Source organism: Aspergillus mulundensis, assembly GCF_003369625.1.
Source record: "Aspergillus mulundensis strain DSM 5745 chromosome Unknown scaffold_12, whole genome shotgun sequence".
Classification (NCBI taxonomy): Eukaryota; Fungi; Ascomycota; class Eurotiomycetes; order Eurotiales; family Aspergillaceae; genus Aspergillus; species Aspergillus mulundensis.
The window spans coordinates 1,184,325-1,200,920 of NW_020797900.1; the positions used below are offsets into that span (position 1 = coordinate 1,184,325).

At 54.6% G+C, this 16,596-nt stretch overlaps 6 protein-coding genes across 6 annotated transcripts; 4 read left to right on the forward strand and 2 right to left on the reverse strand.

Moving 5' to 3' along the window:
• Positions 1 to 99: 99 nt before the first annotated feature.
• DSM5745_09664 (uncharacterized protein) lies at positions 100 to 795 on the reverse strand (the record flags this gene model as incomplete). Its single annotated transcript, XM_026751680.1, has 4 exons — positions 100 to 358; positions 418 to 482; positions 532 to 657; positions 751 to 795. 4 exons carry the CDS (start codon positions 793 to 795, stop codon positions 100 to 102), a joined length of 495 nt encoding a protein of 164 aa, XP_026600028.1.
• Positions 796 to 2,499: 1,704 nt separating this feature from the next.
• Positions 2,500 to 4,459, forward strand: DSM5745_09665 (fungal specific transcription factor domain-containing protein; the record flags this gene model as incomplete). Its single annotated transcript, XM_026751681.1, has 3 exons — positions 2,500 to 2,515; positions 2,586 to 3,504; positions 3,556 to 4,459. The coding sequence occupies 3 exons, from the start codon at positions 2,500 to 2,502 to the stop codon at positions 4,457 to 4,459; spliced, it is 1,839 nt and encodes a 612-aa protein (XP_026600029.1).
• A 485-nt stretch (positions 4,460 to 4,944) lies between these two features.
• DSM5745_09666 (uncharacterized protein) lies at positions 4,945 to 5,478 on the reverse strand (the record flags this gene model as incomplete). The annotated part of the gene is made up of 2 exons (XM_026751682.1): positions 4,945 to 5,076; positions 5,164 to 5,478. 2 exons carry the CDS (start codon positions 5,476 to 5,478, stop codon positions 4,945 to 4,947), a joined length of 447 nt encoding a protein of 148 aa, XP_026600030.1.
• A 620-nt stretch (positions 5,479 to 6,098) lies between these two features.
• On the forward strand, positions 6,099 to 7,074 carry DSM5745_09667 (SDR family NAD(P)-dependent oxidoreductase; the record flags this gene model as incomplete). Its single annotated transcript, XM_026751683.1, has 2 exons — positions 6,099 to 6,464; positions 6,523 to 7,074. 2 exons carry the CDS (start codon positions 6,099 to 6,101, stop codon positions 7,072 to 7,074), a joined length of 918 nt encoding a protein of 305 aa, XP_026600031.1.
• Positions 7,075 to 9,201: 2,127 nt separating this feature from the next.
• Positions 9,202 to 10,583, forward strand: DSM5745_09668 (S8 family peptidase; the record flags this gene model as incomplete). Its single annotated transcript, XM_026751684.1, has 4 exons — positions 9,202 to 9,522; positions 9,586 to 10,030; positions 10,088 to 10,176; positions 10,230 to 10,583. 4 exons carry the CDS (start codon positions 9,202 to 9,204, stop codon positions 10,581 to 10,583), a joined length of 1,209 nt encoding a protein of 402 aa, XP_026600032.1.
• A 1,041-nt stretch (positions 10,584 to 11,624) lies between these two features.
• DSM5745_09669 (uncharacterized protein) lies at positions 11,625 to 16,514 on the forward strand (the record flags this gene model as incomplete). Its single annotated transcript, XM_026751685.1, has 12 exons — positions 11,625 to 11,806; positions 11,887 to 11,908; positions 11,975 to 12,048; positions 12,111 to 12,440; positions 12,513 to 13,409; positions 13,914 to 14,238; positions 14,345 to 15,316; positions 15,527 to 15,642; positions 15,692 to 15,869; positions 15,923 to 16,006; positions 16,056 to 16,401; positions 16,453 to 16,514. 12 exons carry the CDS (start codon positions 11,625 to 11,627, stop codon positions 16,512 to 16,514), a joined length of 3,588 nt encoding a protein of 1,195 aa, XP_026600033.1.
• Between the last annotated feature and the right edge of the window lie 82 nt (positions 16,515 to 16,596).

Consider the following 16,596-nt stretch of genomic DNA (forward strand, 5'->3'; position numbering starts at 1 on the left):
GCTGCAGAGTGTATCAAGCCTCTGAGCTTATTCAGGCTATCCAGGCTGACGTATCCGATCCTCGGTCCGTCCACGGTTCAGCCCTGCCCCATGTGGCTCCTATGGAGGAACACTCGCCTTGGCCGAACAAGCTTCGATGTCATTGTCCTTCGACCCACCGGCGCCTCCATCCAGCATTCGAGACGCTTCAGCCTTGCCGAAGTCGCGCAGTCTGACGCCATTGCTGAACAGTAGTCGACCTGTTCCAGCGTCTGGCCTTTGCAGGAATGCAACGGCGCCGAAGATGAACCCCACTCTGCTTTCAAGTCCTGCTCCGTCCTCGAAGACGAGGTATGGGCCGGAGAAGTTGACGGCGAAACTGTAAAGCCATGAGGGTCAGTGGGGTAAACCCCGTATTGGTAGCAGTAGCGTACGTACTTGAAACAGACGTTGATGGCGAAACCAAGGCGAGAGGTAATCGCGCAGTCGCAGAGAGCTGTCTTCTGGCGTCACGACGTAGGTCAACGGACCTCAGCCACTAGCAAAACCAACGCCAAAGACAACCATCAATGAGATCACTCCCTTCGTCCCTTGTGTGGTGACTGGCTCGTCGACGCCTAGCCCCCCATGGCGATGCGGCCAGAAAGCATGATGACGGACGAGAGCATACGTAGCTTTCTAGACATAGTTAGTCAACAAAGTATTGCGGCAATTGGAAACGATCTACACGTACCTTCTTCCAACCCTGTCTGCTATAGATAGCATAAATACCATGACACCGGACGAGGTGCAGCTGCTCATCAAGGTGAATAGCATGGGATTGAAAATCTTCAACGACCGAACGTGAACCCCACCATCCCAATCTCTGCTTGGAACACAGGAACGACGGAGAGTTCCATGCCCACGTATACCTAGTTTAGAATCCGAGCTGCCATGATCTGGTCGTTGCTGTTCGAGGTAACGGTGATCGTCGCGGTGATAAGGGCATACCTAGGTAGACCCGCCGAGCGACAAGCCGTGGGTACTGTTCATGCCGCTCCCCGGGCCTCTTTCCTCATTGCCCTTTTCAGGTTGAAGAGCCCTGCTTCTCCATGTACGACCGCGCGCAGATGACCGATGTCGTTTCGAAGCCGGAGAAGAAGACTGGGTATGAACCTCGTTATAAGAACGTCATTAGGGACAGGTATGGAACAGATGGGCGACTGAGGATGTTTGGAAGGAAATCAAGGCCACATATCACGGGATGATCACTTGATGACCAGTTCGGCCGTGTCTTAAAAGTAGACCTGGGGCTATGGAAGGACACTGTGACCATGGCAAATACCTAGGAGATCACGGCCTCATCGAAAAGTGGCCATCCGGACTGTCAGAGACACTCGTTCATGAGGGTCTGATCGTGGAGCCGTTGCTTGAGCAAGCGCCATATCCGTACGACATCAAGGCAGGTCTTCAGCACGAGGACACTACCCTGGTCGGCAAATCCATCTCTCTCAGGGTATACACATTTACCGCCTATATGAGCCTGAGTGCCACGAGATCGTGAATCATCATGAGAAGGAAGTTCTTCGTTGGCTGGGGAAGGGCAGCGACTTCTTGCCATGGCAGAAGGATGATCGATTTCCGCAGGTGAACCTGAAGAGTCCGAAAGAGCAAATGGAGGAGCGTCTCGGCAAGGCTGGCTAGAGTGTTGAAGATAGGGTCAAATACTCCGTAGCCATTGGATCTTTTTTGAATTGTTGATATGTGAAATTGTGAATTGGCTTGGTGTCCACCCCAACCGTAGCTACGGAGTACGGTCCGCTGGATACCGTAGAATATAACGTTGATAACAGTATCACTGCCAAGTGTCGGGATCCACCAATTCTTCGCACTTCAACCATTTCTCTATATCCAACATTGGCGAGATTGCGATCTAGACCAAATACTGCCATCCGATCTCATGGCTTCGTACAACGCGTGAAACTAGGTAGCGCGTTCGAGGTATTCCGACAGCCAGGACGATCCCATTGGATTTTGGAGGAGGATAACACCGCGAGGTAAAGAGCTGTTTGCTGAGGTAAAGAGGAATTCTAGTCAAACGCGAAGTCGGCGCGCCCGCGTCTTCCGGGCCGCGGCCGAGGGGTCCGAACGGAACCAGTACGTACCGTACCGTACCGATACCGATACCTACGGTACCTACGGTACCTACCCACCTGCAACGACGTAGGTACCCGCCACCAGTCTCCTTTAACCCCTGGAGAGAGCACCGATGGATTCGTCTCCTGCTGTTGTCCGCCATCAAGCGCCCGGATCCCAAGATACTAGTCATTCACCCATTCACACATCGCCAGCATGCCACCGGTGTCGCTCTCGGAAGATCAAATGCGACCGTGGCTGGCCTGTCTGCGGCCGCTGTGCGCTCCTACAGTTCGATTGCTCCTATGATAAAAGACCAGCCAGTCCTGTTTCCAGACCCAGAAACTCATTAACGTATACTGAGGCTGGAACCAAAAGAAAAAGAGCACCGAAGGCATGCGAGTCATGTCGGGCTTTGAGAGTGAAATGTTCTTTGACGGGTCCCTGCGAAAGATGCGTTTCCAAGGGCTTACTCTGTGACCTTCCGACAGGCCACAACGCAACGACGGGCAGAAGCAACGCATCAACAGGTGGAGGCAATGCTTCGACAGGCGGAGGCAATGCTTCGATAGGCGGAGGCAATGCTTCGATAGGCGGAGGCAATGCTTCGATTGGCGGCAATGAATTGACACGCGGAGACAATGCATTGACAGGCGGCAATGCTTCGACAGGCGGAGGCAATGCATCAACAGGCGGCGGCAACGCAGCAATGAGTACTCTCATCCCAAGCGCCGTGGGTGCTGCTTCTAGCATCGCAACATGGCCATTGGGCAAAGCAACAGCAAGGCGCTACCTTGATGCCTACTTCGAATCAGCAAACAAAACACTTTCTGCCTTCCTTCACAAGCCCAGCATTCTGGCTGAGTGGAGCAGCGACGCCCTCGATCCGCATCTACTGAAATGCATCGTGGCGTTTGGTTTGTTTATGAGTGACGGCCATCGCGCAACGGCTCGGGCTTGGATGCAGGATGTGCAGAATTACGCCTTCGGGAGGATAGGCAGACAGTCGGTGTCGCATTTGAGAATCCTAGTGATCTTGCTGCGATTTCGCTTCCATGCGGGTGACTTCTCAGATGCTTGGAGCATTTTGGCTATCGCTGCTCGCTCGGCTTTCACTATGCGACTCAACTATGAGCAAAATGGATTGGATCCGCTTCTCCAGGAGTCCAATCGGCGGTTGGTCTGGGCAATCTACCAACTCGATTGTCTGTATTCTGGCGGGATGGAAGACCTGACTGTCTGTCCTGTGGAGAGAATGCATATCCGCTTACCGTGCGACGAGCGGGGTTTTGAGATGGGGTCTCTATCAAAGGCTGGGTATCTCAATGATGTTGGCTTTGAACCTGGCGCGAACATGGACGCCCATGCATTTAAGCTCAGGCTTCTCGCCATTAGGGATAGAATTTTAAGGTAAGGACCCAGTAGAGGCGTTGAAATGAGTCCCTCGCTGATCAAGAACAGATATACCAAAGACGTCCGACGAAAGGGCAATAGCCCAGTTGAGAGCCGTGCCGCAATGGAGGCTCTTCAGGTCGAGCTCAACACGTTTGAGCGAAACCTCCCAGTGGAACTCAAGCTCACTCCGCAGAGACTCGTTGTCATGGGCCACTCTCGGCAGGCTGGAACCTACGCCGGGCTCCACGCGCTTTGGATGATGTGTCACTGTGATCTCTATCGCTTCTGTGTTCCCGGAATCCGGGAGTCGGTTTCGAAAGATGCCTTGGCTCAGACGCCTTCGAACTTTATAGGGTACTGTCAACAAGCTTGCTTGAATACGGCGGTTCGGCTATGCAGCCTGTGGTCTGACTTGTATCATCTTGGGTCCAGCGAGTATTTTGGCGACGAGTTCCTGGCGGTGTCAATCTATCAAGTAGCACAGATCCTGCATCACCTCCCTCACCTCATGCCGGGTCACGGGGAAAACAGCGTCGCGTCCTTGAAGGAGAAGCTCACCGAAGCATTGCAGCTTGCTGCACCGCTGAAACGGGTATACGCCAGTGTGGGGAAATGCCTTGTGGACAGTGAACAGCTGGTCAGCGCACTCGGGCAAGGACCTGTTGCCAGGGCTTCTCCGGATGTCACTGCCACAGCGGGCATGTATACTGCGCGAGAACATCTCGCTTCAAAACACTCGGTGTTGCCGCATTTGTACATGGATCAGGATCCCGTCGAAGATGGTGCAAGTTCTCAAGCGGCTTCTCAGCGGCATGGAAGGGGAGAGGCGACTCATTCCGGCTTGAGTCTGGGTACCTTGAATCAGGAGCAGGAGACTGAGTCTGGGCTTTCTGAGATGTTCCTCTTTGACCCGTTCAACATGCGGCTGAACGGGTATTATGATCCTAACCTTGCTTTACCGTTGATTTAATGTGGTCAAAACTTGATTGTAGCGAGGTGTAGCTTTGGACAGGGTCCCCTAGCGAGAACAGCATGTGTTCCCTTCTCCTCACATCTATTTCTCTACCAGTTACCTTGAAAGGGAGCCACTACCAAACGTGTTCTCCAAACTTCCAATTTGACATTTCAGGTCCTAATATCAGCCCATCCAATGGCACTGAACAACAGGACCTCTAGCCATCCTATGCCTTCTTCGCACTAGCCTTCCTATACGCCTCCCCATACGCATCATACCACTTTTCCACAAAGCCCGCACTCGGTCCAGCCCCAATCATCTCCTCCCCACCCTCCAACCGCGGCGCCACCTCATCCATAAACTCTTCGATGCTCATCGAGCCCGGATTATTCTCCTTATTATCATCCGGATTCTCTCTCTCCCGCTGCAAATCCGTCTCGACACTCGGCGGCGCAATCTCAACCACCTTACCGGTAATCCGGCCCTTCATCCCCGCCCATTCAATCTGCGTCCGCAGCGTCACCGTCCAAAAATGCAACCATGCCTTCGTCCCTTTGTAAACCGGATTGATAACCGAAAACGGGATGAAGCCAAGCACGGAAGACCCGTTGATGATCGCCGCCGAGGGCTTGCTCTTGAAGTGCGTCAGCAGCCCGAGCGCCAGGTGCATCGGACCCCGGATATTAATGTCGATTTCCTGGTGTGCTTTTGGGAGATACTCGTCCGCGGGTGTCTTGAAGACCTCTAGCGGCCGCTGCACGCCTGCGTTGTTCACGACTCACGAGGCAATCTAGCTGCGGATGCTCTGTTGTCAGCCGTGCTATGAACTCGGGGATACTCGCTGTTTTCCCCGTGTCCAGCATGTAGTAGGCTGCTGCTCTGATCTTGCGCGCTGCCGATTGCAGATTTAGCTCTGTCCGGCCGGCGATTATCACCTTGATGCCTTTGGCGATGAGGTATGCTGAGCATGCTTTGCCGATTCCGCCGCCGCCGGTGACTAGGGCGCAGGTGATGGGGAGACTGGAGGTTGGCATTCTGATATACCTACTTGGATGATGTAGGTGCTTCAATGAATAGGCATGGACTCCGTCAGTAGTTCATGTACATCAGGGTCTCTTATTCTGGCAAGGAAATACTCAGCTGGTACACGTCACTAGGTTGGTCATCATGTGGACGACGTGGTGCAACAAGCCGGATTGAATTACCTTGATCTTGATGCATATCTATACGAACGTAGTCTCCTTAATAATGATTGGTGAGCTTCGTGTTGTATTCTGTATCACTGTGTTCGAGAAAGAATCATGTTCGCTGGTGCAGTATAGGCCGTGGTTAGTGGGCAGGCTACGAGAATATATATCTGCTCCTCCAACAATTAGAAACAAACGAATCCGCAAGAAACTGCTACGGCTATACTTGTAGTCTAATCCTTCTACTCCTACTCCATTACTATACCACCTTGCCTCAGAAGTGACGAATATACTCTCAACTTATGCATCCGTTGTACTTGCACAGCTGACACGCACAACTCGCAAACTCCGCTATCTCCGCATCATTCCCCGCACCTCCAGCTCCTACAAATGCCACTCAGCAAGGCCACCGCAATCCCACAGCCAACAATCTAACCTCGACCCTCATCGCAAGTGCAAAATCTACAATGGCCGCCGTCCTCCAACCACAAAAGACCGCCCTCATCACCGGCGCAGCATCCGGCATTGGGTTCGCCGTCGCCAAGCTCTGCCGCAGCCGAGGCATGCACCTGGCCCTCCTGGACATCGACGCCGCCAACCTCCCAAAGGCCAAAGACGCCCTGGCCTCAGCATCAGCAGACAGCTCTCTCAAAACAGAAGCATACACCATTGACGTAGGCGACAAGGCGCAATGGAGCCGTGTCGCGGCGCAAGTCACGTCGACTTTCGACACGCTCGACCTGGTCCTGCTTAATGCGGCGAGGGGCACGAAGCCCACGGGCCCCGGGTCGGACTCGGATCCCTGGGTTGGGAACGAGGAGTATTGGAGACAGGTTCGCCAGGCTTGTTCTTTTGTTTGCTTCGCTGCTTGCTAACGATGGATGTCCGCAGGTCTTCGACACGAACGTCTTCGGCCCCGTGCACGGCATCAGCGCGCTCCTCCCGCTCCTGAAGAAAGACCGCGCGCCGAAAGCGATTGTCATTACGGGATCGAAGCAGGGCATCACGAACCCGCCCGGCGGGCGGAACCCAGCGTACAACGCGACGAAGGGGGCGGTCAAGATACTGGCGGAGCATCTGGCTCACGATCTGCGGTCTGAGGCTTCGACGGCGCACATCTCGGCGCACTTGCTTGTGCCTGGGTGGACGTGGACTGGGTTGATGGGGAATGTCGGACCGACGGATGAGGAGGACGTCGAGAGGATGAGGGGTTCGTGGGCGCCGAGTCAGGTGGCTGGGGAGCTGGAGAGGGGGTTGCAGAGGGGCTCGTTCTACATTGTTTGTCCGGATGATGATGTCGATGTGGCGCTGGATCAGGCGAGGATGAAGTGGGCTTGTGAGGATATTCTGGAGGATAGGCCGGCGCTGTCGAGGTGGGAAGAGGGTTGGAAGGGGGAGGCTGAGCGGGCGATCCGGGCGGATGCTGAGAAGCGAAGGGGGTGAACTGTGTGGTATGATTCTGTTCGGGTTCACGAGCTGGAGGTACTCAGACCTAGAATAGGGTCTTGGGGTATATTGATTAGATTACCCCAGCTGCTAGCTGCTGCTAAAGTTACATCCAGTTGGAGTAGACAGCACGGACTAGTTCCACCCAGACGTCAGTCCTCATCTTTGACAGGTGGACGGAATCTGAGGCCAGAATGCATGCGGCTTAGCCAACTATCCCACTACTCAAGGCACCTGTATTTCTATCAGGTTCCTGCGTTCTCTGCCGACATTAAGCGTGAGGCTTTACCAGAACCGTTGCAGGCGCCGTCTTGGGTCGCCTCGAGGACAACGGATAACGATGGCAAGCTTGGCTACCTAATGCAAAGTCGATAACGTGCACGTTGCCATTGGCCAAAGCGCTATCAGCTCATCAACACCCAAAATCACGCCTAGACCAGCTTAGGTAGGTACCAGGCCAGTCCCCGCCGGGGGAGGGCGTTGCCAAGCAGAGGGGATCAGACGATCTGCAGCGCCGGCCTCGCTCCCCTCCAATCCTCCAATCCTTCCATCCTTCCCTTCCCCATTCTTCACCAGCTTTCCCTCGGCCTCACCAGACCAACCCCTACCAGCATCGAGATCATCGAGATCGGCTATCACTCGGGATTGCCTATCGCTCGAGATCTGGCCCCGGCTCAAACACCAGATCCCAGCTAGTTCGAATGTACGATATGTCACAACACAGCCACCCTCGGTCGCCGACCAAATGAGACCGAGACAATTCATATAAGTTCATCTAATTTCCGCTGCCTTGCAGAGTGTTGCAACATCGATGCCAAGCTTTAAGCCTCGCCGGAGTTCCCCGTGGTGGATACGAGGTTGCACTTGAAGAGATCGATTAATATCACTTGGCTTCGAAGCCCAGGATGCCCAGCACATCCTCGTCAGGCTCGAATTCCGTGTGATTGGCCTTGCCCCTCATCTGTTTATATTGTTATCAGCGGCTGGCTCCTGCTCGTGCAAAGGACGGGCGCTATCACGACCCCTGCGCACACGACCACTCACCAGTCACCATTCCCTCCGCGTCGCTTTCTTGACAGGGGACCCGAGTCGACAAAAGTCCGACTTGGAGATAAGACTCGGCATGGGACCAGAAAGAGGATGCTATGGCCAACTCTCCCACCCTTGGCTCCAGGGGCATCAGAAGACGATCCTGAACACATGCGATTCTCGTGTCGCACTAGAATCGTTGTGCAGTCACAAAAAAGGCTTATGTCTTATCACACGCAGGCAAACTATGTACTGTCCAAGGTCCGTCCACATCGCGAGAGGATGCGTTGGGTCCGATCTCGACGCTATCAAAATGATCGGCGCTCTGTTTCCTGGGGCTGCAACTCTGCAGTTGGAAAAAGCTCCGGTGGCTCCGGCGCGTTCTAGAAAAATCCCGGCAACCCGTCGTCGCTTAGGGCCCAAGACCACCCCTGACGGAAGAATAATAGGCGGGCAACGGCGCATCTCGCATGAGAGCGCCAAGCATCTAAAGAGTCACACTGGAGCTTGAGAGCGAATCATGAAGTTATTCCGCCTTTTCAAGGCTTTTTCGCACAACACTAGCTCCGGCTGTAGATGGCCCGGCGTACTACCTTCCTGTTGAGGGTGTAGGGCAGAGAAACCTTGCGGGACCAGGGGTGGACCGCCATAGGCGCATGTGAGGGGAAACATTGGCAACGGTTTGCGCAGCTGTGTCGTGATAACGACCCGGCGGCTTGTCCTCGCCTGATGACCCATCTAGCTCTCTTAGCAGCTCGAGGGCAGATGGATCCTGTGGTGATCGTCGCAATTCCTGGCGTGCTTTGCGCTGGCACTCACCACGCTGATAACGATGGCTCCGATGGAGCACAATAGTCTTGTCGTCTGGAGATGCAATGTCACCCTGTGAGTTTTGGCGACTCGACCCTAGTCAATTCGTGATCAATTCGTGATGGACCAGAGCAATGGCGCCGAATTGGAGTTGGAGTGCGCTCGCGACAGGTATAAGAGGAGCGTTGTTGCCCATCCCATCGCTCTTTCCTTCCCAGTACCGCAACACCTCTCCATTCCCTGAACGATCACACCCGATCCCGTTCCAACCTCAGGACTTCCGTCATGCATTCGTTCAAGCGCTCGATCCTCCTTCTCGGAGCCCTCCTCCCTGCCGTGTTCGGTGCTCCCCTCGAGCCCCGTCGCGCAACTGAAACCGTCCCCGGCAAGTACATTGTCACCTTCAAATCCGGCATCCAGACCGAGCAAATCGACGCCCATACCACTTGGGCCTCCAACGTCCACAAGCGCAACCTGGAGCGTCGCGGCCTTGCTGAGCGCGACCAGTACTCCGGAATTGAGAAGAACTACAAGATCAACAAGTTCGCTGGCTACTCCGGCTCTTTCGACGATGCCACCATCGAGGAGATCCGGAACAGCGCAGAGGTGAGTGCTTCACCTCCGATTACGGTCAAAGTACGCAAATGTTGACATTTGACAATCACGCAGGTCGCCAACGTTGAGGAGGACCAAATCTGGTACCTTGACGCCCTGACCTCCCAGTCCGGCGCTCCTTGGGGTCTTGGTGCTATCTCGCACAAGGGCCAGTCGAGCACCACCTACATCTACGACACTAGCGCCGGAGAGGGCACTTACGCCTACGTGGTGGACACCGGTATCAATGTCGACCACAACGAATTCGAGGGCCGCGCCAGCCTCGCCTACAACGCTGTTGGTGGTCAGCATGTTGACAGCGTCGGCCACGGTACCCACGTTGCTGGTACTATCGGCGGTGCTACCTACGGTGTTTCCAAGAACGCCAACCTTCTCTCCGTCAAGGTTTTCCAGGGCGAATCTAGCAGCACTTCCATCATTCTCGACGGCTTCAACTGGGCTGCCAACGACATCGTGAGCAAGGGCCGCACCGGCAAGAGCGCTATCAACATGAGCTTGGGTAAGCATCAGCTGTTACCAGCGTGCGATGGTAATCATTACTGACGAGAATTCCCAGGTGGTGGTTACTCCTACGCCTTCAACCAGGCCGTCGAGGATGCGTACGATGAGGGCGTTCTCTCCGTTGTGGCTGCTGGAAACGACAACGTGAGTTTGCTCAAACATTATTATACGGAAATATCTAACGGACTCCATTCCAGGTTGATGCATCCTCCACCAGCCCTGCCTCTGCACCCAACGCCCTCACCGTTGCTGCTAGCACTGTCGGTAACGCCCGCGCGTCCTTCTCCAACTACGGCACCGTCGTCGATGTCTTTGCCCCTGGTCAGGATATCCTCTCCGCCTGGATTGGCTCCACCTCCGCTACCAACACCATCTCGGGTACCTCCATGGCCACTCCCCACATCGTCGGCCTGTCCCTCTACCTGGCCGCTCTTGAAAATCTCTCTTCTCCCGCCGCTATCATCTCCCGCATCAAGGAGTTGGCTACCCGCAACGCTCTCTCCAACGTTCGCGGCAGCCCTAACCTTCTTGCTTACAACGGCAACGCCTAAGAGCCTAAGGAACCTAAACATGACCATGTTCAAGACTTGAACAGCAGAAGAACGACAGGGGATGGCGGTGGTGGCTAGAAGGATGATTCATGTGACCTTGTTACGAATGCACATATTTTTATCGTCTCTATATAGGTCCCATCTCGTAGGTCAGTTCGCGGCCCAGTGCGGAACCTTGGAATAGAACTCGTACCACTACCTCGATTCCCACCCCTCGACTCTTCTCCAGCAAGGTTATCTCAGGAAAATCTGGAGAAAATGACGTCGGCTTGTCTGGTGCCCACGAAGAATGCTGCAGCTGGCCCGTGACAACAAGCAACTCCGCTTCCTTGAAAGTTCTCTATCCCTTCCCCCAACTCCCCGCTCTGGTCACTGCGTCTTCAGCGCTCCCGCGATCGAACTCTCTACGTCTCATTCGGAGAATTCTAGCGTCGTCTCGGTCCGCCAGATGAGTGATTCAAAGTTAGACGTCTAGCCGTCGGGGCCGTATGCCTGTTACCCCCTCATATATCAGGGAAGATTCTTCCATATGCTCCCCATCCAGTGAACGGCCTTGCTGCACGGACCGCAGCGAAAGCATACGTCCGTCCCACTCCGTGCTGTGGGCCAGGTCTGCGAATGTCCCGCTGGTGTTTCATCAATTGGAATGCAGGAACCCAAAAGGGCCCATCCAGAATTCTCACCGGAGGCCAATACAGTTGGGGGACGGGTCGGACTTTACACAAAGGCTTCGGGTGTGACATACAAGCAGCAGGTGCATCACATCGCATCCCTTGCTTGCATTCATTCATTCGATTATCTTGTTCTCGCTCTCCTCGCTCGCCCCTTGTCTTGCGGAGCGGATGCTAACTTTGCTAGAGTACATTTAGGCACTATCAAGAACCAAGACGGACGCAATGGATACCCTATACACTTTTTCTTTTCCCGGGCTCTCGACTGCCCTCCACGTTCACAGCCGCCTGTCCTATCCCTATAAAGTGACGCGAACCGCACTCTCCGACTATTAGCAGGATCTGCGGCTGCGATAGATAGCTACGTGCAATGTCTCAGTTAGAGTCCGACAAGGATGTCCTACAACACTCTCTGGCCCAGTACGGGCTCAGAGTCGCCGCTGATGGGTATCACATCCAATGGGCTGTTGGGAATCCGAGACACCCTCGCAACTGGCTCATTTCGAGGAAGATCCACGATATCTCGCTCCTCATCTTTCTCGAGTTCTTCACGTATGTTCTTGTCGTGTCTTTGTTTGTGCTGTCGTGATTCGATGATCTGCAGATAAGCTAATCTTCCGCCATGCGTGTAGCACGTCTGTCAGCACGGCTGGTGTAGGTCCCTTGCTTCCCCTGCCAATCCCCCACACTCGACGGCTATGCTGACCAACATCTGGGCAGTCGACGGCTGCAAATGTTGCATCAAAGGAATTTGGGATTTCGGACGAGTTGTCGATCTTTATTTTCGTGACAGTGTTCGTTCAACTAAATATGCCCCTGGCTTTTGCGGGCGAAGCATGCTAACTCGGCTTTGCAGGTATTTGCTCGGGCAAGCCCTCGGGGGTATCATCCTCCCGCCCTACTCGGAATGCTTTGGCCGGAAGAAGCTGTATATCATCAGCTCTGGGACGTACAGCATCTGTTGTGTTATCATCGCCGCTATCCCGTCTGTCAAAGGTGTTGTTTTTGGCCGAGCCCTTAGCGGGTTCCTCTCCGCTATTCCCAGCACCATTGTCGTGGGTAGTGTCGAGGACATGTTCAACTCGCGAGACCGTGTTTGGATGATATGGATCTGGGCTCTGGTGGCTAATCTCGGTCTGGTCGTTGGGCCGATCATGGGCACCTTTGTCACTGCGGATTTGCATTGGTACGTGCATAGCTCGTTAGACTTCTCGCTCGTCTCTATACCTTAGTTTGGTTGGCTAATCTAGGTCCCCAGGACGTGGCTCTTCTACGTTGCAGCCATTGTGACTGGAATCCTGACTCTCCTGTTGCTGGGGATCCGTGAATCCCGTCCCGCCCTCTTGCTCGAGCGAGAAGTGGCTAATCTTCGAGAGATGACGAAGATTGACTACCTTGTCAGTCTGAACCCAGATAGTGCGCCGGATCTGCGAACATTCGTGCGCGTTGCACTAGGCCGACCAATCCGACTGTTCTTCACGGAGCTTATTGTCTTCGCTGTTTCGGTTATGAGTGCCGTGGCCACTGCCCTCGTCTACCTCTTCACGCAATGCCTACCACCGATCTATGTGAGCCTCGGCTTTTCAGAAAAACAGGCATGCCTTCCGTTCATCGCCATCGGCGCCGGGCTGAGTCTCGGCCTCCTAACGAGATACCTGGACATGCACCTCATCGAGCGGCGTCGCAGACATGGCACAATCCTCCTCCCAGAACACAAACTCGCCGGATTCTGGATAGGGTCGGGTGTCCTCGCCGGCGCACTGTGGGCCTTCGCCTGGACAATACCTCCCGCCGTCCAGCATCTGCACTGGGTAATCTCCGTGCTCGCCTTGGTCCTGATCGGATACGCCCTGAACGAAATCGACTATGTGCTGGGCGGATATCTCGCCGACAGCTACCTCAGTTATGCTGCGAGTGGGCTCGCTGCGCTCAGTCTTATCCGCGCTCTGCTGTCGGGTATCCTGCCGCTCGTGTCGAGTCCCATGTTCACGAATCTCGGGGCCAATGTCGCTGTCTCGTTGCTGGCTGCTGTCGCCACGCTCTTCTGCCTCGTTCCCCCGTTATTCTCGCGGTTTGGTGAGACGATTCGCGCGCGCAGCAAGTTCGCCAAGTATAGCTTGGACATGTACCAAGAGCATAGTGTTGACGAGGACGGGTACTAGATTTCGATGGTTAATCTGTTGAGTGGAGGCGGAGGTGTGGATGGGAACTCTGTTTGCTGTGCATTGCTACTTTTTTGGCGAGAAAAGAAGTCTTTGCGTTCGTCTGGGTATTGCTTTGGAGTTTGGTTGATTGTATGAGTCTTGTGCTGGGTTGGGACTCGGCTGGCGGCCTGTCAACGTGATTGATTACCTTTGCCTTTCTTTGTTCTTCTTACTTTTGATACATGACTTGCAAGACATAGACAATTGGAAGACAATATCACTATGTGGTCAATTGTTTCCGTGTAGAGTTGTAGAAAAACCGGACATTTGTGCAGTGCATTGTTTGTGTGCAGTATTTAGGCCAAGGGAGCTGCTTAATAAGCCGCCCAGAGCAGTGTTAAGCTCCCGCCGCTTCAACCCCCGCGTTTCCCTTTCCCTAAAAGCAGCGTCCAAGGTCCCTGAGCTAGCAGCTTACCCTCCAAACTATACATCGGCGTCTTAACCGAATTCAAAAGCATCCAGGAAAGCCTCCACCTGTTAGGTTCTGCAATGGACGATCTGGGACTGCGCGACCCGGACCCCCTTCGTCCTCTCCAGCCGCTACTCTCATCCGTTGCGGAAAACGCGTCGAATTTGGCTGCGAGCGGGAAGCACCACGAAAGCGACCAACACCAGCTGGACGTTGACGTCGACGTTGAAGCTCGCTCGCTACAACGCTTGCAATCTGCCGTCGCGGAATTCGATCAGTATGACCTCCACCAGCATCAGCATCAGCATCAAGGTCAAGGTCAACTTGGAGAAAGAGAGCTCCGGCCGGAGGATGCGTACGGGACACTGATGGTGAGTAGCGCACCTGCAGTTTTGTTACAATAATGCGACTACCTATCTGCTGTTGTCGCGAACGTACGAGCTTGCAAAATCAAAATGCTAACAATGCGCATTTCAGCCGCAGGACCAAACGTCCCTGCGCACCGCGCAACCGCAACCGCAACCGCAACCGCAAACAAGTAGCTCGAACGAATCCATCTTCGCCTCCAAAGAAAACGGATACCTTCGCGATGTCGCATCGATAGCAGACCCGCCGGATCTAGAAGCATGGAGGGAGCGTCTATTCAACGTCGACGAGATGATCGTCATGAGCGAAGAAGAGTACGACCCTGTCTCTCGTGTTTGCGCCGCTATCTACAGGCAATTAACAGATCTGACCACTAGATTCCGAACCTACTTCCCACACGTCGACAACATCTACTCGCACCGCTCGACACAGCACTACAAGCGCAAGCCCCTGGTCTCGCACTACTGGGACTGCCGACTGAAGGGCCGGCCGCCCGGGACCCCGAAGTCCGACGACCCGAACAAGAAGAAGCGCAAGCGGACCGCGCGGCAGCGGGACCTCTGCGACGTCAAGGTCAAGATCACGGAGTACTTCCCCGGGTATGCGGCGGGGTTTGGTGCTGGCGCCGTGTCTCTTGAAGCTGGAGGGCTGGGCTCGGAGCAGCAGCAGCAGCAGTTGCAGCAGGGGTTTTCGCTCTCGTATTCGGCTGCTGACGTTGATCCGGCGCTTTCGGTTTCGGGGGAGGTGCTGCCGAGTGTTAATGCGCTGCTCCAGTTTCCTGCTGCTGCTGCTGGTAGTGGTGGTGGGTTTGTTCCTGGGGCTGAAATGAGGGAGAGTCAGGGCCAGATCCAGCCGTTTGGGGTGCTCACGCCGAATCCGCCGCTGCCGGAGGGACATCCTGGCGCTGATGGTGGCCGATTCTTCACGATCCAGCGCGTGAATGGGAACGGGGCGAACGGGAAGAATGATGGGGTTGGCGGGGGGCACCGGCATACGCTGGAGGAGAGCGATCGGGTGAAGAAGAATAGTGTGCAGCGGCACCTGCTGAAGGAGGCGAGGGAACGGAAGAAGTCGTTGTCAGCTGTAAGTCTTCCACTTGCCCTACCCTTGTCCACCCTCTGTCTCTTGTCTACTGTGTATTTGGGGAGATGTTGCGCCGGGTTACGTCACGTCACGCGGTGGCAGGAACACATCCAACCGTCCTCTTTCCCCGCTTTCTCTTCAACTTGCAACTGACAACACATTAACTGGCATTGAATCTATCTCATCATATAATCTAATAGACCGTACAAGACCAGGACAATGTCCGCCCCAAAAAGCTACCACACCCAGGCCACCGGTCCAGCGGCTGAGACGGCAGAAAGGCACGCCGAGGATTCGGACTTGAAGCTGTACGGGAGTTGCTTCTGGTGAGTCCAATCTCGATTACAATATAGAAGAGCGAGCTAATTCGTCCAGCCCATTTGTGCAGCGGGTCTGGATAGCCTTGGAGCTCAAGGGTCTACCCTACCAGTATATCGAAGTCGACCCGTATAAAAAGCCGCAGTCGTTGCTAGACGTCAACCCGAGAGGTCTGGTTCCGGCGTTGAGACACGGTGATTGGGGATCGTATGAAAGCTCCGTTTTGCTCGAATATGTACGAATTTCCTGCGCCGCCGGGCGACTTTCTCAAACTAACAAGCGCGGCAGCTCGAGGATTTGAACGTTGACCCTCCTCTGCTTCCTCCTGGCGATGCGAAGCTGAGAGCCCACTGTCGGCTGTGGGCGGACTTCGTGAGTGATGGTAGCTTTCCGACTCTGGTTCAGCGTCTAACAGAGGCAGGTCAACCGCCATATAGTTCCTAGCTTCTACCGTGTGCTGCAAGAGCAGGATCAGCAGAAGCAAATTGAACATGCACAGGAACTGCGCGACTCGTTTAACACGCTAGTTGGGGCTGCGGATCAAGAAGGGCCATTCTTTCTCGGGCGGGATATCTCTTTTGTGGATGTCCAAATTGCCCCCTGGGTAGTCCGTCTAAATCGCGTGCTGAAGCCGTACCGTGGCTGGCCGGACCCTGAGCCTGGAACGCGATGGGGCGCTTGGGTGGATGCGATCGAGGCCAACGAGCATATCAAGGCGACGACGAGCTCGCCCGATCTTTATCTTGATAGCTATGAGCGCTATGCAGGTGGGTAATCTTTGTCATGTCTGGCGATCAAGCTGACTGATGTCCGAGCAGAGAACCGCCCCAATACTTCCCAGCTTGCGAATGCGATCAATTCCGGAAGAGGTTTGCCATGATTCCCGTTGTCTCGATAGCATTCGATCTTAGAAATCTCACCAAAGACCGAGAGTCGGGATTTGAGAATGCGATGAATGCGCA